At 44.0% G+C, this 20,693-nt stretch overlaps 1 protein-coding gene across 3 annotated transcripts in view; it reads left to right on the top strand.

Annotated features, from left to right (window-relative positions):
- LOC129861470 (zinc finger and BTB domain-containing protein 46-like) overlaps positions 1-20,693 on the top strand; it is a 99,735-nt gene that overhangs the window by 45,959 nt on the left and 33,083 nt on the right. For all 3 annotated transcript variants that reach the window (XM_055932847.1, XM_055932849.1, XM_055932848.1), the window contains exon 3: positions 13,469-13,753. In XM_055932847.1, coding sequence (XP_055788822.1) covers positions 13,469-13,753 — 285 coding nt within the window. The remainder of the gene's footprint in view (positions 1-13,468; positions 13,754-20,693) is intronic.

The following is a 20,693-nucleotide window of genomic DNA, read 5'->3' as shown; positions in this document are numbered from 1 at the left end:
ATGTCCACTAATACCATAGTGTCCACTAATACCACAATGTCCAGTAATACCATAATGTCCACTAATACCATAATGTCCACTAATACCATAGTGTCCACTAATACCATAGTGTCCACTAATACCATAATGTCCACTAATACCATAGTGTCCACTAATACCACAATGTCCACTAATACCACAGTGTCCACTAATACCACAATGTCCACTAATACCATAATGTCCACTAATACCATAATGTCCACTAATACCATAGTGTCCACTAATACCATAATTTCCACTAATACCATAATGTCCACTAATACCATAACGTCCACTAATACCACAATGTCCACTAATACCACAGTGTCCACTAATACCATAATGTCCACTAATACCACAATGTCCACTAATACCATAGTATCCACTAATACCATAATGTCCACTAATACCCCAATGTCCACTAATACCATAGTGTTCACTTATACCATAATGTCCACTAATACCATAATGTCCACTAATACCATAATGTCCACTAATACCATAGTGTCCACTAATACCATAGTGTCCACTAATACCATAATGTCCACTAATACCATAATGTCCACTAATACCATAGTGTCCACTAATACCATGATGTCCACTAATACCATAGTGTCCACTAATACCACAATGTCCACTAATACCATAGTGTCCACTAATACCACAATGTCCACTAATACCCCAATGTCCACTAATACGATAATGTCCACTAATACCATAGTGTCCACTAATACCATAGTGTCCACTAATACCATAATGTCCACTAATACCATAGTGTCCACTAATACCATAATGTCCACTAATACCATAATGTCCACTAATACCATAGTGTCCACTAATACCATAATGTCCACTAATACCATAGTGTCCACTAATACCATAATGTCCACTAATACCATAGTGTCCACTAATACCATAGTGTCCACTAATACCACAATGTCCACTAATACCATAGTGTCCACTAATACCATAATGTCCACTAATACCATAATGTCCACTAATACCATAGTGTCCACTAATACCATAATGTCCACTAATACCATAATGTCCACTAATACCGTAGTGTCCACTAATACCGTAGTGTCCACTAATACCATAATGTCCACTAATACCATAATGTCCACTAATACCATAATGTCCACTAATACCATAATGTCCACTAATACCATAATGTCCCCTAATACCCCAATGTCCACTAATACCCCAATGTCCACTAATACCATAGTGTCCACTAATATCATAATGTCCACTTATACCATAATGTCCACTAATACCACAATGTCCACTAATACCATAATGTCCACTAATACCATAGTGTCCACTAATACCACAATGTCCACTAATACCATAATGTCCACTAATACCACAATGTCCACTAATACCCCAATGTCCACTAATACCATAGTGTCCACTTATACCATAGTGTCCACTTATACCATAATGTCCACTAATACCACAATGTCCACTAATACCATAGTATCCACTAATACCACAATGTCCACTAATACCATAGTGTCCACTAATATCATAATGTCCAATAATACCATAATGTCTAATTATGAATTATTAGGAGTGACTACTGTACTGCATGTGATCACATCTAGCAGAGGATAGACAGTGTATTAGGAGGGTTGAGTTAGGCTGAAGTGTGATTACTGCAAGACTCGTCCTAGAAATGGGGACATGTTCCATCTGTAGCCCCGCTGGTTGAGGGGATGCTGGGTAAACAGGTCAAGGGTCATTCACTCGTCCAATGAGCAGATGAGTGAAAGGAGATGGGGGTCAGAGGTCTCTGTCTCTTTCCTCTCCTCCACTTCTACTCCTTCTGTTCCCTCATTCTCTCTCTCTCACACACACACATACATACAACCACACACACACACACACACACACACACACACACACACACACACACACACACACACACACACACACACACACACACACACACACACACACACACACACACACACACACACACACATACACACATACACACAACCACACACACACACACACACACACACACACACACACACACACACACACACACACACACACACACACACACACACACACACACACACACACACACACACACACACACAACCAACCACACACACACACACACACACACACACACACACACACACACACACACACACACACACACACACACACACACACACACACACACACACACACACACACACAGAGCACAAACAACGGATCTATTTTATTGATTTGACTCCTGTGCTGCTCAGCTGCCCACTGGAGGGGGAGGAGCAGAGCTCTAATGAATACCTCCACCCTGTGCCCCCTAAACCAAGCTCTACTCCCCCACCTTAATTAACTGTGTGTGTGTGTGTGTTCGTTCTCTGTCTCCTTATTCAACTGCCCCTGTCTCTTTCTTCTTAACTCGCTTTTCCTTTAGCCTTTTACACAGTCTGTCTGTCTGTCTGTCTGTCTGTCTGTCTGTCTCTCTCTCTCTCTCTCTCTCTCTCTCTCTCTCTCTCTCTCTCTCTCTCTCTCTCTCTCTCTCTCGCTCTCTCCCTCTCTCTCTCTCTCTCTCTCTCTCTCTCTCGCTCTCTCCCTCTCTCTCTCTCTCTCTCTCTCTCTCTCTCTCTCTCAATTCAATTCAATTCAATTCAATTCAAGGGGCTTTATTGGCATGGGAAACATGTGTTAACATTGCCAAAGCAAGTGAGGTAGATATTATACAAAAGTGAAATAAACAATACAAATTAACAGTAAACATTACACATACAGAAGTTTCAAAACAATAAAGATATTACAAATGTTATATTATATATATACAATGTTGTAACAATGTACAAATGGTTAAAGCACACAAGTTAAAATAAATAAGCATAAATATGGGTTGTATTTACAATGGTGTTTGTTCTTCACTGGTTGCCCTTTTCTTGTGGCAACAGGTCACAAATCTTGCTGCTGTGATGGCACACTGTGGAATTTCTCCCAGTAGATATGTGAGTTTATCAAAATTGGATTTGTTTTCAAATTCTTTGTGGATCTGTGTAATCTGAGGGAAATATGTCTCTCTAATATGGTCATACATTGGGCAGGAGGTTAGGAAGTGCAGCTCAGTTTCCACCTCATTTTGTGGGCAGTGTGCACATAGCCTGTCTTCTCTTGAGAGCCATGTCTGCCTACGGCGGCCTTTCTCAATAGCAAGGCTATGCTCACTGAGTCTGTACATAGTCAAAGCTTTCCTTAAGTTAGGGTCAGTCTCAGTGGTCAGGTATTCTGCCAATGTGTACTCTCTGTTTAGGGCCAAATAGCATTCTAGTTCGCTCTGTTTTTTTGTTAATTCTTTCCAATGTGTCAAGTAATTATCTTTTTGTTTTCTCATGATTTGGTTGGGTCTAATTGTGCTGTGTTTGTGTTTGTGAACAGAGCCCTAGGACCAGCTTGCTTAGGGGACTCTTCTCCAGGTTAATCTCTCTGTAGGTGATGGCTTTGTTATGGAAGGTTTGGGAATCGCTTCCTTTTAGGTGGTTGTAGAATTTAACAGCTCTTTTCTGAATTTTGATAATTAGTGGGTATCGGCCTAATTCTGCTCTGCATGCATTATTTGGTGTTCTACGTTGTACACGGAGGATATTTTTGCAGAATTCTGCATGCAGAGTCTCAATTTGGTGTTTGTCCCATTTTGTGAAATCTTGGTTGGTGAGCGGACCCCAGACCTCACAACCATAAAGGGCAATGGGCTCTATGACTGATTCAAGTATTTTTAGCCAGATCCTAATTGGTATGTTGAAATTTATGTTCCTTTTGATGGCATAGAAGGCCCTTCTTGCCTTGTCTCTCAGATCGTTCACAGCTTTGTGGAAGTTACCTGTGGTGCTGATGTTTAGGCCGAGGTATGTATAGTTTTTTGTGTGCTCTAGGGCAACGGTGTCTAGATGGAATTTGTGGTCCTGGTGACTGGACCTTTTTTGGAACACCATTATTTTGGTCTTACTGAGATTTACTGTCAGAGCCCAGGTCTGACAGAATCTGTGCAGAAGATCTAGGTGCTGCTGTAGGCCCTCTTTGGTTGGTGACAGAAGCACCAGATCATTAGCAAACAGTAGACATTTGACTTCAGATTCTAGTAGGGTGATTCCGGGTGCTGCAGACTGTTCTAGTGCCCGCGCCAATTCGTTGATATATATGTTGAAGAGGGTGGGGCTTAAGCTGCATCCCTGTCTCACCCCACGACCCTGTGTGAAGAAATGTGTGTTTTTTGCCAATTTTAACCGCACACTTGTTGTTTGTGTACATGGATTTTATAATGTCGTAGGTTTTACCCCCAACACCACTTTCCATCAATTTGTGTAGCAGACCCTCATGCCAAATTGAGTCGAAGGCTTTTTTGAAATCAACAAAGCATGAGAAGACTTTGCCTTTGTTTTGGTTTGTTTGGTTGTCAATTAGGGTGTGTAGGGTGAATACAGGGTCTGTTGTACGGTAATTTGGTAAAAAGCCAATTTTACATTTGCTCAGTACATTGTTTTCATTGAGGAAATGTACGAGTCTGCTGTTAATGATAATGCAGAGGATTTTCCCAAGGTTACTGTTGACGCATATTCCACGGTAGTTATTGGGGTCAAATTTGTCTCCACTTTTGTGGATTGGGGTGATCAGTCCTTGGTTCTCTCTCTCTCTCTCTCTCTCTGTCTCTGTCTCTCTCTCTCTCTCTCTCTCTCTCTCTCTCTCTCTCTCTCTCTCTCTCTCTCTCTCTCTCTCTCCCTCTTTCTCTCTGTGTGAGGTGCCAGTGAATAAATCATGCATTGCAAATCCAGGAATACATTCTTCTTTCGTTCAGTACATATTGTATGTGGTCACCCCCAAAGCCAATTCTTCCTTTGGCCGCCTTTCCTTCCAGTTCTCTGTTGTCAATGACTGGAACGAACTGCAAAAATCACTGAAGCTGGAGACTCATATCTCCCTCACTAAGTTTAAGCACCAGCTGTCAGAGCAGCTCACAGATCACTGCACCTGTACATAGCCCATCTGTAAATCGCCCATCCAACTACCTCATCCCCATACTATTATTTATTGTATTTATTTTTCTCCTTTGCACCCCAGTATCTCTACTTGCACACTCATCTTCTGCACGTCTATCACTCCAGGGTTTAATCGCTATATTGTAATTATTTCGCCGCTATAGCCTATTTATTGCCTTACCTCCCTTATCCTACCTCATTTGCACACACTGTATATAGACTTTTTCTATTGTATTATTGACTGTATGTTTGTTTATTCCATGTGTAACTCTGTGTTGTTGTTTGTGTTGCACTGCTTTGCTTAATCTTGGCCAGGTCGCAGTTGTACATGATAACTTGTTCTCAACTAGCCTACCTGGTTAAATAAAGGTGAAATAAATAAAATAAACACAAATAAAAAATGTGATTTAAAGACATGTCAATCCAGGCCAATTTATTATTGACCAGAGGATCCCTCCCCACATACAGTGGGGCAAAAAAGTATTTAGTCAGCCACCAATTGTGCAAGTTCTCCCACTTAAAAAGATGAGAGAGGCCTGTAATTTTCATCATAGGTACACTTCAACTATGACAGACAAAATGAGAAAAAAAATCCAGTAAATCACATTGTAGGATTTTTAATGAATTTATTTGCAAATCATGGTGGAAAATAAGTATTTGGTCAATAACAAAAGTTTATCTCAATACTTTGTTAAATAGCCTTTGTTGGCAATGACAGAGGTCAAACGTTTTCTGTAAGTCTTCACAAGGTTTTCACACACTGTTGCTGGTATTTTGGCCCATTCCTCCATGCAGCTCTCCTCTAGAGCAGTGATGTTTTGGGGCTGTTGCTGGGCAACACGGACTTTCAACTCCCTCCAAAGATTTTCTATGGGGTTGAGATCTGGAGACTGGCCAGGCCACTCCAGGACCTTGAAATGCTTCTTACGAAGCCACTCCTTCGTTGCCCGGGCGGTGTGTTTGGGATCATTGTCATGCTGAAAGACCCAGCCACGTTTCATCTTCAATGCCCTTGCTGATGGAAGGAGGTTTTCACTCAAAATCTCACGATACATGGCCACATTCATTCTTTCCTTTACACGGATCAGTCGTACTGGTCCCTTTGCAGAAAAACAGCCCCAAAGCATGATGTTTCCACTCCCATGCCTCACAGTAGGTATGGTGTTCTTTGGATGCAACTCAGCATTCTTTGTCCTCCAAACACGACGAGTTGAGTTTTTACCAAAAAGTTATATTTTGGTTTCATCTGACCGTATGACATTCTCCCAATCTTCTTCTGGATCATCCAAATGCGCTCTAGCAAACGTCAGACGGGCCTGGACATGTACTGGCTTAAGCAGGGGGACACGTCTGGCACTGCAGGATTTGAGTCCCTGGCGGCATAGTGTGTTACTGATGGTAGACTTTGTTACTTTGGTCCCAGCTCTCTGCAGGTCATTCACTAGGTCCCCCTGTGTGGTTCTGGGATTTTTGCTCACCGTTCTTGTGATCATTTTGACCCCACGGGGTGAGATCTTGCGTGGAGCCCCAGATCGAGGGAGATTATCAGTGGTCTTCTATGTCTTCCATTTCCTAATAATTGCTCCCACAGTTGATTTCTTCAAACCAAGCTGCTTACCTATTGCAGATTCAGTCTTCCCAGCCTGGTGCAGGTCTACAATTTTGTTTCTGGTGTCCATTGACAGCTCTTTGGTCTTGGCCATAGTGGAGTTTGGAGTGTGACTGTTTGAGGTTGTGGACAGGTGTCTTTTATACTGATAACAAGTTCAAACAGGTGCCATTAATACAGGTAACGAGTGGAGGACAGAGGAGCCTCTTAAAGAAGAAGTTACAGTTCTGTGAGAGCCAGAAATCTTGCTTGTTTGTAGGTGACCAAATACTTATTTTCCACCAAAATTTGCAAATAAATTCATTAAAAATCCTACAATGTGATTTTCAGGATTTTTTTTCTCATTTTGTCTGTCATAGTTGAAGTGTACCTATGATGAAAATTACAGGCCTCTCTCATCTTTTTAAGTGGGAGAACTTGCACAATTGGTGGCTGACTAAATACTTTTTTGCCCCACTGTACCTCTAGGTACTTTGTCATGTACACCTTGACCCCAAAAAGTCTCTCAGACAGACCCCCCTCACATCATCATACAGCCATCCCCACAGTGGTGACTCAATCCCATCAGTATTCAGCTAGAGGAGAGGAACGCTACAGTCTCACATCCCCTCTCTCACCTTGACTTTCACCACGGCAACAGAACACGGCAACAACGCCGTGGCAACCAACACACTGCATATCGAACATACCTGAGGACAATGAAAACGAGTCGTACTCTTACCCTCTCCCTCTTATTCTCTCTGCCTTCTCCCTCTCGCTGCCTTCTCCCTCTGTCTGCCATCTCCCTCTGTCTGCCTTCTCCCTCTCTTTGCCTTCTGCCTCTGTCTGCCTTCTCCCTCTCTGCCTTCTCCCTCTCTCTCTGCCTTCTTCGTCTGTCTGCCTTCTCCCTCTCTCTGTCTTTTCCCTCTCTCTGCCTCTCTCTTTTTGCCTTCTCCTTCTCTGCCTACTCCCTCTTTCTCTGCCTTCTCCCTCTTTCCATGCCTTCTCCCTCTTTCTCTGGCTTCTCCCTCTCTCTGCCTTCTCCCTCTGCCTTCTCCCTCTCTCTGCCTTCTCCCTCTCTCTACCTTCTCCCTCTCTCTGCCTTCTCCTTCTCTCTGCCTTCTCCCTCTCTCTGCCTTCTCCCTCTCTCTCTCTGCCTTCTCTCTCCTTCTTTCTCTGCTTCCTCTCTCATTCACTCTCTTCCTTCCCCCTCTCTCTGCCTTCTCCCTCTCCCTATGTATCTGCCTTCTCCCTCTTCCTCTCTCTGCCTTCTCTGTCTGTCTGCCTTCTCCCTCTGTCTGCCTTCTCCCTCTCTCTGCCTTCTCCCTCTTTTTGCCTTCTCCCTCTCTCTGCCTTCTCCCTCTCTCTACCTTCTCCCTCTCTCTTCCTTCTCCCTCTCTCTACCTTCTCCCTCTCTCTACCTTCTCCCTCTTTTTGCCTTCTCCCTCTCTCTACCTTCTCCCTCTCTCTACCTTCTCCCTCTTTTTGCCTTCTCCCTCTCTCTACCTTCCCCCTCTCTCTACCTTCTCCCTCTCTCTACCTTCTCCCTCTCTCTACCTTCTCCCTATCTCTTCCTTCCCCCTCTCTCTGCCTTCTCCCTCTCTCTTCCTTCTCCCTCTCTCTGCCTTCTACCTCTCCATCTATCTGCCTTCTCCCTCTCCCTCTCTCTGCCTTCTCCCTCTCCCTCTCTCCACCTTCTCCTCTCCCTCTCTCTGCTTTCTCCCTCACCCTCTCTCTGCCTTCTCCCTCTCTCTGCCTTCTCCCTCTCCCTCTCTCTGCCTTCTCCCTCTCCATCTCTCCACCTTCTCCCTCTCCCTCTCTCTGCCTTCTCCCTCTCCATCTCTCCACCTTCTCCCTCTCCCTCAATCTTTATCTTTCTCAGTTGCTGTACTGTTTCCTTCCTCTCCTTTATAACTCGTTCTCTTTTTCTCTTGTACTGTTTGTATTTTCTGTCTCTCTGTCCTGCATGCCACATTTCACATCTATAATAATACCTGCCCAGACCTCTCACACTTCGTGCAATATACTAGAAGTGTATGCATCACAGGCCAGTGAAAGGAGATGTTGTATTAGCTCTAACACACACACAGACAGACACACACACACAAACACACACATACACACACACACACACACACACACACACACACACACACACACACACACACACACACACACACACACACACACACACACACACACACACACACACACACACACACACAACCCCACTTACACACAGTATGCAAGCCAGTGTCCTACAAACCCCCAGGGAGTGTTGAATTGTGTGTGTGTGTGTGTGTGTGTGTGTGTGTGTGTGTGTGTGTGTGTGTGTGTGTGTGTGTGTGTGTGTGTGTGTGTGTGTGTGTGTGTGTGTGTGTGTGTGTGTGTGTGTGTGTGTGTGTGTGTGTGTGTGTGTGTGTCTGTGTGTGTGTGTGTGTGTGTGTGTGAGTGAGTGCGTCAGCAGTGCTGTCAGAAGTTGTGTGTGACAGACATGTAGATCTACAGAGGAGAGTGTGGCAGCGTGTGTCTGCTGCTGACAGTTGTTCACAACATTCTCTACTTTACTCTGTCACTGGGCTGTCACTGCAGTCTAAACAAACCTTTATACCCTGGATAGACTCTCTCTCTCTCTCTCCCTCCCTCTCTCTCAATTTTTTCTTCTACACTCCATCTCTCTCTCTGTCTCACCCTCTCGTGTGCGTCATCTCTCTCTTTCTGTCTCTCTGTCTCTCTCTCTCGTTCTCTCTGTCTCTCTGTCTCTCTGTCTCTGTCTCTCTTTCTGTCTGTCTCTCTTTCTTTCTTTCTGTCTGTCTGTCTGTCTGTCTGTCTGTCTGTCTGTCTGTCTGTCTGCCTGTCTGTCTGTCTGTCTGTCTGTCTGTCTCTTTCTGTCTGTCTGTCTCTCTGTCTGTCTCTCTGTCTCTCTCGCTTTCTGTCTCTCTCTCTCTGTCTATCTCTCTGTCTGTCTCTCTGTCTGTCTCTTTGTCTGTCTCTCTGTCTGTCTCTGTCTTTCTGTTTGTCTCTCTGTCTCTCTCTCTGTCTCTCTCTCTCATTCTCTCTGTCTCTCTTTCTCTCTGTCTCTCTTTCTCTCTGTCTCTCTCTGTCTCTCTCTCTTTCTGTCTCTCTCTCTGTCTCTCTCAATCTGTCTCTCTCTTTCTCTCTGTCTGTCTTTGTCTGTCTCTCTGTCTGTCTCTCTGTCTCTCTCGCTTTCTGTCTATCTCTCTCTCTGTCTCTCTCTCTGTCTCTCTATCTGTCTGTCTCTTTGTCTGTCTCTCTGTCTTTCTGTCTTTCTGTCTCTCTGTCTCTCTCTCTTTCTCTCTGTCTGTCTCTGTCTGTCTCTGTCTGTCTCTGTCGTTCTGTCTGTCTCTCTCTCTGTCTCTCTCTCTGTCTCTCTATCTGTCTGTCTCTTTGTCTGTCTCTCTGTCTTTCTGTCTCTCTGTCTCTCTGTCTCTCTGTCTCTGTCCCCCTGTTTCTCTCTCCGTCTCTCTGTCTCTCTGTCTCTCTCTCTTTCTCTTTTGTACTCCAGCTCTCTAGCTGTCTATCGCTGTTCGACCATCTGTCTTTTTTTCATAGGCTCTCTCTCGTTCCTTTACTCCCACTTTTTCTCTCTTGCTATGTGTTTAAATGATCTCAGATGAGACAGTACTGATTTATCTGTCAACAGCTTCCTGTCCTTTGTTGTAATTTTGGGGGATGTGTGTGTGTGTGTGTGTGTGCAGACACAAGTGCGTTTGGTGGAAAACACAAATTGTTGTACATTTTACAAACAGGATGAATTAGAGATGGGGTGTTTAAAGGAGAGGTTTTCCATGGATGATTTAAGCAGTCAAGACAAAATGAATGTTGTCAACGGCCAGGCAGCCCATCCGGACTGGTCTCGGAGTAGTGGGCATGTCAAAAAAAGTGGTTGTGTCTAAATAAATGGGTGTGTTGAGAGTGCACTATTATTGGACGGTCTCTTTTGATTGAACAGCATTGCCAGCACTCAGAGGACTAGTTTATTTTGTTCAGTCTCTTTTAGGAAGTGCATGGAGGATGCTAAAGCAGTTTTAATCACATACACAACTCAAACTTTCATGATGAATTATTACCGGTATACTAAACTATGTTTCATGAATATCCAAAGAGTATTGTTTAGTCTCATAATAATTTTCTTTGAGTTCACATACACAACTTGATGAAAGCAGTTGTGACACATGAAGGTCTGCAACCAGTAGAACCTCATTTGAATCTTCTGTTATAACATGCTAGTATCAGACGGGTAGCAGCATTGGCTTTAGGCTGTTTTTGCCCGCTCGCTTCGTAAATTGGTCCTAATCGGCATGTCAGAAAACTTGCAGCCGGGCATGCAACCCATAGGTCTGCCTTTTATGCAAGCTTGCTATTGGTGTATAGTAATGGAACATTGAGAAATGTTATCTTTGACATTGCACACAGTAGTCTACACAATAGAAAAGAAATGTGATAAATGTAAAACATTCACAACATGAAAGCATGTTAAGATATATGCATTTAATTACATGCAATGTTTTTCCACAGCGTGAGTGATTCCACCACTCCATCATTCTGAGTTTCCCCAAAGTACGTTTTAATGCACCATCCTATACAGCAGGGATGGACAGCTGCATCCTCGGGGGCCTGATTGGTGTCACATTTTCAGTGGTGGAAAGTACTTAAGTAAAAATACTTTAAAGTACTACTTAAGTAGTTTTTTGGGGTATCTGTACTTTACTATTCATATTTTTGACAATTTTTACTTTTTCTTCACTACATTCATAAAGAAAATGTGGTACTTTTTACTCATACACTTTTTACTTACACCTTTTCTTTGACAACCAAAAGTACTTGTTACATTTTGAGTGCTTAGCAGGACAGGAAAATGGTCCAATTCACACACTTATCAAAATAACAACCCTGGTCATCTCTACTGCCTCTTATCTGGCGGACTTACTAAACACGTGCTTAGTTTGTTAATTATGTCTGAGTGATGGAGTATGCCCCTAGCTATCCATAAATGAATAAAAAACAATTAAATTGTGCCATCTAGTTTGCTTAGTATAAGGAATGTGAAATTATTCACACTTTTACTTTTACTTTTGATACTTAAGTATATTTTAGCAATTACATTTACTGTTGATACTTAAGTATATTTCAAACCAAATACTTTGTCTTTTACTCAAGTAGTATTTTACTGGGTGACTTTCACTTTTACTTGAGTAATTTTCAATGAAGGTATCTTTTACTTTTCCAGCCCTGTACATTTTGGCCCCAGCCTCAGCTAACACACCTGACTCCAATAATCACCTAATCATGATCTCAGTTTACACTGCAGTTTGATTCATCAGCTGTGTTTGCTTTGGATGGAGAAGAAGAGTGACACCATTCAGGCCCTGGAGGACTGGAGTTGCCCACCCCTGATCTGCAGTCATGTCACCACGAACCTCTGCATTCGCTGGCAACAACTGACAGAAAGTCAAACCAATTACATGTGCGCTTTCGATATGCCTACTTTCTTTCAACACAGCCAGTATCGGCCGCCATATTGGGCTGCAACTACCCGCTTCTCTCATCTGTCCCATTTATCACTAACAGATGTGAAAACAAAGGAATATGGTCATCCGTACAGTGCATTCAGAAAGTATTCAGACCCCTTAGCTTTTTCCACATTTTCTTACATTACAGCCTTCTTCTAAAATTTATGAAATTGTTTTTTTCTCTCATCTACATACACTAGCCCATAATGACAAAGCAAAAATAGTTTATTTTTTAACATTTTTGCAAATGTATATAAAAAAAAACAGAAATATAAAATTTACATAGGTATTCAAACCCTTTATTTAGTACTTTGTGAAGCACCTTTGGCAGCGATTACAGCCCCAAGTCTTCTTGAGTATGACGCTGAAAGCTTGGCACTCCTGTATTTGGGAAGTTTCTCCCATTCTTCTCTGCAGATCCCTTCAAGCTCTGTCAGGTTGGATGTGGAGCGTTGATGCACAGCTATTTTCAGGTCTCTCCAGAGATGTGCCTTTTACTGAGGAGTGGCTTTCGTCTGGCCATGCTACGATAAAGGCCTGATTGGTGGAATGCTGCAGAGATGGTTGTCCTTCTGGAAGGTTCTCACATCTCCACAGAGGAACTCTGACTCAAGAGTCTTGGTGGTTCCAAATGTATTCCATTTAAGAATGATGGTGACCACTGTGTACTTGGGGACCTTCACGGCTGCAGAAATGTTCTGGTACCCTTTCCCAGATCTGTGCCTCGACACAATCCTGTCTCGGAGCTCTACGGACAATTTCTTTGACCTCATGTCTTGATTTGCTCTGACATGCACTGTCAACTGTGGGACCTTATATAGACAGGTGTGTAACTTTCCAAATCATGTCCAATCAAATAAATGTATCACAGGTGAATTCCAAACTAGTTGTAGAAACATATCAAGGATGATCAATGGAAACAGGGTGCACCTGAGATCAATTTCGAGTCTCATAGCAAAGGGTCTGAATACTTATGTAAATAAGGTATTTCTGTTTTTTATTGTGTGTAGATTGATGAGGGGAAAAAATGTGTTTAATCAATTTTAGAATAAGGCTGTAACGTAACAAAATGTAGAAAAAGGGAAGGGGTCTGAATACTTTCCAAATGCACTGTACACTATATTTTTGGGGGGGCAAGTCTATGGTAAAGTGCTTTAGTGTACTCGTTTTTTAAAATGTGTCATTGGTTTGATATCTTACATGGTTTATGTTGTCATATATGTAAAGTATAATTTTGTGCCTTTCAACATGACTAATAAAGATCAATCAATCAAACTCAATCAACCAATGAATGAATGATTCCTCTCTGTCTCCAGGTGCAGATGTGACAGAGCCCAACAGCTCAGACAGTCGCGGAGAACGTCTCGACTTCTTCCTCAAACAGGAAGAAGCTCTGGCAATGGGCGAGGCCAACTTCCTGGGTGCCAGCGAATCAGATGAGGCAGGAGGTGGGATCGGGGGCGGGACTACACCTTCGGTAGCCAATCTGAGGGCAGCATTGATGAGTAAAAACAGCCTGCTTTCGCTACGGGCTGAGATGCTGGGAGACGATAACCCTGTACTGTTTGAATTCATGCCCAAAGGAGGACACTCCCTTTCACGTAAGTTACTGTTATAGTGTGTTACACACACACACACACACACACACACACACACACACACACACACACACACACACACACACACACACACACACACACACACACACACACACACACACACACACACACACACACAAACACACAAACACTCCAACAGCACTTAACTGCTGTTTGAGTGTCACACAATACCACTGCTATAGAATCATCATTCTCTCATTGGCTTTTGTGAATTTAGTTTTGGTGTGTGTATTCGTGTGTGCAGGTGTGCGTGTCTATTGCATGCTGTGTGTGTGTGTGTGTGTATGTTCAGTATGTAACAGGTCTGTGTGATGGTGCAAGAGAGGATTACTCAGTTGTGACTCAGTGAGAGAACATTGTGCTGGGATGGCTCCCGGGTGTGTGAGAAAATGTTTCCTGGATTTCTTTGCCGAAGTGTGTGTGTCAGTGTGTGTATCAGTGTGTGTGTCAGTGTGTGTGTCAGTGGATGTGTCAGTGTGTGTGTGTCAGTGTGTGTGTGTGGTTTCATAAAACAGGGTTTAGCCATGTTCATCTGTGTGTATGAGTGATTGAACAATGTATTGTGCATGGGTGCATGAGGGTATGTGTGTGAGGGTGTGTGGGTGTGTGTCTGAGGCCTTGAGGATGGCCTTCCATACCTTCCCTCTATCTTGGTGTAAATATAGCAGGATGCTAGCCATTGGTATAATTAAAGCTTTTAAATCATCAACTTTAATGTTCCACTCACTGCGCCTCTCCGTCAAGTTATTTTTGACCATTGGAATATACACTAGATGACCAAAAGTATGTGGACACCTGCTTGTTGAACATCTCATTCCAAAATCATGGTCATTAATATGGAGTTTGTCCCCTCTTTGCTGCTATAACAGCCTCCACTCTTCTGGGAAGGCTTTCCACTAGATGTTGGAACATTGCTGCTATAACAGCCTCCACTCTTCTGGGAAGGCTTTCCACTAGATGTTGGAACATTGCTGCTATAACAGCCTCCACTCTTCTGGGAAGGCTTTCCACTAGATGTTGGAACATTGCTGCTATAACAACCTCCACTCTTCTGGGAAGGCTTTCCACTAGATGTTGGAACATTACTGTAGGGACTTGCTTCAGTTCAGCCACAAGAGCATTAGTGAGGTCGGGCACTGATGTTGGGTGATTAGGCCTGGCTCGCAGTCTGCGTTCCAATTCATCCCAAAGGTCTTCGATGGAGTGGAGGTCAGGGCTCTGTGCAGGCCAGTCAAGGTCTTCCACAGCGACTTCGACAAACCATTTCTGTATGGACCTCGCTTTGTGCACAGGGGCATTGTCATGCTGAAACAGGAAAGGGCCTTCCCCAAACTGTTGCCACAAAGTTGGAAGCACATAATCATCTAGAATGTCATTGTATGCTGTAGCATTAAGATTTCCCTTCACTGGAACTAAGCGGCCCAAACCATAAAAACAGCCCCAGACCGTTATTCCTCCTCCACCAAACTTTACAGTTGGCACTATGCATTCGGGCAGGTAGAGTTCCCCTAGGATCTGCCAGAGAACGCGTTTCCACTGCTCCAGAGTCCAATTGCGGTGAGCTTTACACTACTGTGCGGTTGCTCGGCCATGGAAATCCATTTCATGATGCTCCCGACGAACAGTTCTTGTGCTGACGTTGCTTCCAGAGGCAGTTTGGAACTCGGTAGTGTTGCAACCGAGGACAGACCATTTTTACTCTCTACGCACTTCAGCACTCAGCGGTCCCGTTCTGTGAGCTTGTGTGGCCTACCACTTCGCGGCTGAGTTATTGTTGCTCCTAGACGTTTTCCACTTCACAATAACACCACTTACAGTTGACCGGGGCAGCTCTAGCAGGGCAGAAATTGGACGAACTGACTTGTTGGAAAGGTGGCATCCTATGATGATGCCACGTTGAAAGTCACTGAGCTCTACAGTAAGGCCATTCTACTACAAATGTTTGTCTATGGAGATTGAATAGCTGTGTGCTCGATTTTATACACCTGTCAGCAACGGGTGTGGCTGAAATAGCCAAATCCACTCATTTGAAGTGGTGTCCACATACTGCTGTATATATAGTGTCTCTCCCAGTGTGTATTTATGAGTGTGTGTTTGTGTGTTTGTGTGTGTGTGTGTGTGTGTGTGTGTGTGTGTGTGTGTGTGTGTGTGTGTGTGTGTGTGTGTGAGGGTGAGGGTGCGTGCATGTGTGTGTACATGTGTGTGTGTTTAATTTCTCTTTGCTTTCTTTGGCTGGTAATTGTCTTCTTTGTGCTGAGTTGTGTTTGTCTGTGTTTGAGGGAGATGGAGAAAGAGTCCAACTCTAAACCTGGTCATGCCCTTTTAGCTTAGCCCTGCTCTGATACAATAGGGCTGGAGACTGGGGCTTTGACTGAGTGGACCCCTACACACACACTCACACACACACACACACAAACGCTCTGTTGGCTTTAAGTGAAGAGATCGAGGCGCTGTCACAGCAGGCACGCTGCCTCTCATCTGACCTGCCCCTACTGAGGGGCCTCTATCACACACAGACACACCCACGAACGTGAGTGCCTGCATACACACGCACGCACGCACGCACGCACGCACACACACACACACACACACACACACACACACACACACACACACACACACACACACACACACACACACACACACACACACACACACACACACACACACACACACATGAGTGCATGCACATACACACAAACACTAAACACAGATCCTTGAGTAATGATATGAGTAGAATTCAAAGAATGTTATCAGTACCATTTCATCCTTCTGAAATGTGTCTTATGTGCCTAGTAATTTATGATATGTTTAAACATGCCTCTTCATTTTGAGTGTCAGCGCATTGTGAACCTTAGGGAAAGTGTTTGTTTGGCCAAACACAGCCTGAAAGCACCACACAATAGGGTGGTTTTGAGAGATGCCTTTCGGGATGGCCAACCAACCCCTCCACTGAGGTTTTCACTCTCTCTTTAAAAGAGAGATGAAAATAAACAAACATTATGTTCTTCAGAGCACTGAGGGAAGGACAAGCCTAGTGAGTTTGACAGATTGCTGCTTTCTCCCCTCAGTACAACCTACCCTCTATCCCTCCCCCAAGCTCTCCTTCACAGCTCCTTCACACTCCCTTCTTCTGTCCCTCCTACAACCCCTTCCTCACCCATTCCCTCTTTTACAGTCTCCTCTTCTTCCCTCCCTCTCTCATTCCTTCAGCCTGCTCTCTCCTTCCCCCTCTATCGTTCCTTTCTTCTCCTACCTCTCCATAACACCTCTCCACCTCTTTAACTTCAAAGCATAGTTATTTAAATCCTTGGGAAAGTATTGATTCATCGAACAGAGTAGTAGGGCGAGGTCACCTGCTCCATTTCACCAGCCATTGCTGCCATTATCACAACTGGGTCTGGCCTGTGTGTGTGTGTGTGTGTGTGTGTGTGTGTGTGTGTGTGTGTGTGTGTGTGTGTGTGTGTGTGTGTGTGTGTGTGTGTGTGTGTGTGTGTGTGTGTGTGTGTGTGTGTGTGTGTGTGTGTGTGTGTGTGTGTGTGTGTGCGTGTGCGTGTGTGTGTGTGTTTTCCTACATGGTCAGGACTGCAATGTCCTGATAATTCACCCAATATTCCTGAAAAGGTAGGAAAACAAGAACTTTTTTGAAAGGGCGTGGCTCCTAATCCTTGAGGGGTCTTTTATTTCTGAGGCTCAGTATCTATGACTACGAAAATTCTTGCAGTATTTCGTGGGAATTTGGGACTCCACAATTTTTCTTGTGCAGAAACCTGATTAGATATATAGCTAGTTAAATCAGAGTTAGAAGCCAAAAATACTATATTCACAATGTCACTAAGCAACAAACAAACAAAACGACAATATCCATTCAAATGTCAAAACATGATTTTGTGATGAGTTCAGTATTATTTACTTGATTTTGCGGACCCAGTCCTATGGTGTATCGTCATTAGCTAGCTAGCTAATGTTAGCAAAGGACACCAGCAGTATGATCTCTATCATTGAATCTCTTGATCCTCTCCCTGAGAATACTTTGTTCGTTATTTTTGATGTTGAGTCGTTATACACTAATATTCCACACGATGGCAGTATTGAAGGCATGGATCATTTTCTTTTGTTATGTTACCCAAATGAACAACCCGCCAGTGTATGCATTAGAGCATTGGCTGAAATGGTACTCACAAATAACGATTTCATATTTCAAAACAATTTCTTTATCCAGATGAAGGGTACTGCTATGGGAACCCCTATGGCTCCTAACTTTGCAAATGTGTGTGCAGGTTACATGGACAAACAGTCAATTCTCACTCCTCTCAACAACAACAACCATTTTGGAAACGGTACATTGATGATATTTTGGTTTTATGGAGGGTGATACAAAACAGCTCCAGGCAATCCATGCTTCTTACCTCTTGTTTTGAGCACCTGAGATCCACTATGCAATCTGACACACAACAAGTAAGTTTCCTTGATCTTTTGATTTTGTGTGAGGATCATGTTCTATACACTGATCTTTACAGGAAACCCACTGATTGTAACAGTTTGTTGAGGGCTGACAGCTGTCACCCACTTCCTTTGAACAACTTTGTGCCCTAAAGCCAATTCTGTCCAATCAAAATCATTTGCAAAAAACAATAAGATTTCCACAGAACCATGGCTGTGATGCAAAGAAAATTCAAGGAAAGTGGGTCCTAAAATGGTCCGATCAATACTGCCATTGAGAAAATCCCAAATAAAATGAGACATGATCTCTTTCAAGGAAAGTTTTGCAAAAAGAAGGATTCTTGCGTTCTTACTACGCGCTATTCAAAGTGTTCTGAACAGTAAGGGAATCGTTCACTCCCAAGTGTTCTGAACAGTAAGGGAATCGCTCACTCCCAAGTGTTCTGAACAGTAAGGGAATCGCTCACTCCCAAGTGTTCTGAACAGTAAGGGAATCGTTCACTCCCAAGTGTTCTGAACAGTAAGGGAATCGCTCACTCCCAAGTGTTCTGAACAGTAAGGGAATCGCTCACTCCCTTGGTAGTGCTTTCATAGATCAATTGGTAACCTCTGATTTACCATCCCAAAATCCCCCCTCACAACGTCTCCTTGCGCCAGATGGAAACTACAAGTGTAATGGCTGTGCTCAATGCAATGGCCCTTACCAATGTAGATCCTTCAAACACCCCAAACAGGCAAACAGATCCCAATCAAAGGTGTTATCACGTGTTCCACTAAGGCAGTTATTTATCTTATAACTTGTCCTTGTGGTAAAAATGATGTGGGAAAAACGAAGCCCAAACTGAAGGTAAGAATCTCTGAGCATCGCAGCACCATCCAGTGGAAAAACTCTACGTTGCGGCCCACTTTTCGTCCCTTTGCTATATCGCCATCGAACACATCACCATCCCTAGGAGAGGGGGTGACCTTGACAACTTATCGTTAAAACGAGAGACCGCCTGGATCTTTCATTTGAAACATCATCTCTCCCTTCGGTCTCAATGTAGACTTTGATCTGAAGCCATTCTTGTGATTATTGTGTTTTTGCTATCTATTGTAAATAATGCTTGTAGGCCTATGTAGCCAAATTGTATCTAGGATCATATGTAATCCATTCATGCTTTTACATGTTCTATTTATATCTGTAAATCAGCCAATGAAATCAAGCCAGTCCCGGCCATGATTATAGACACCTGTGTGTGTTCTTTCAAACTCTATATAAACTAGTGACCCGCAGTGTTTGTCATTATACCCTGATGAAGACAGCTTGGCTGTGGAAACAGTGGTTATTAAATGATTGTATCTGAACTCCTAGAGTGTGAGGCTCTCCTTTTCTTTTCAAGTCTTCTACTCCGCTAGCCAGCACCTCACCGAAACAGGTGTTCTACTCTGCTAGCCAGCACCTCGCCTAAACAGGTGTTCTACTCCGCTAGCCAGCACCTCACCGAAACAGGTGTTCTACTCTGCTAGCCAGCACCTCACCGAAACAGGTGTTCTACTCCGCTAGCCAGCACCTCGACTAAATAGGTGTTCTACTCCGCTAGCCAGCACCTCGACTAAACAGGTGTTCTACTCCGCTAGCCAGCACCTCACCGAAACAGGTGTTCTACTCCGCTAGCCAGCACCTCGCCTAAACAGGTGTTCTACTCCGCTAGCCAGCACCTCTCCTAAACACGTGTTCTACTCCGCTAGCCAGCACCTCACCGAAACAGGTGTTCTACTCCGCTAGCCAGCACCTCGACTAAACAGGTGTTCTACTCCGCTAGCCAGCACCTCACCGAAACAGGTGTTCTACTCCGCTAGCCCTCACCTCGCCTAAACAGGTGTTCTACTCCGCTAGCCAGCACCTCTCCTAAACACGTGTTCTACTCCGCTAGCCAGCACCTCACCGAAACAGGTGTTCTACTCCGCTAGCCAGCACCTCGACTAAACAGGTGTTCTACTCCGCTAGCCAGCACCTCACCGAAACAGGTGTTCTACTCCGCTAGCCAGCACCTCGCCTAAACAGGTGTTCTACTCCGCTAGCCAGCACCTCTCCTAAACAGGTGTTCTACTCTACTAGCTAGCACCTCTCCTAAACAGGTGTTCTACTCTGCTAGCCAGCACCTCACCTAAACAGGTGTTCTACTCCGCTAGCCAGCACCTCGCCTAAACAGGTGTTCTACTCCGCTAGCCAGCACCTCTCCTAAACAGGTGTTCTACTCTACTAGCCAGCACCTCTCCTAAACAGGTGTTCTACTCCGCTAGCCAGCACCTCTCCTAACCAGGTGTTCTACTCCGCTAGCCAGCACCTCTCCTAAACAGGTGTTCTACTCTACTAGCCAGCACCTCACCAAAACAGGTGTTCTACTCTACTAGCCAGCACCTCTCCTAAACAGGTGTTCTACTCTACTAGCCAGCACCTCTCCTAAACAGGTGTTCTACTCTGCTAGCCAGCACC

This window comes from Salvelinus fontinalis, chromosome 8 (genome assembly GCF_029448725.1).
Source record: "Salvelinus fontinalis isolate EN_2023a chromosome 8, ASM2944872v1, whole genome shotgun sequence".
NCBI lineage: Eukaryota > Metazoa > Chordata > Actinopteri > Salmoniformes > Salmonidae > Salvelinus > Salvelinus fontinalis.
The sequence above is the reverse complement of the archived record's forward strand: the minus strand, read 5'-3'. Positions and strand labels throughout refer to the sequence as shown.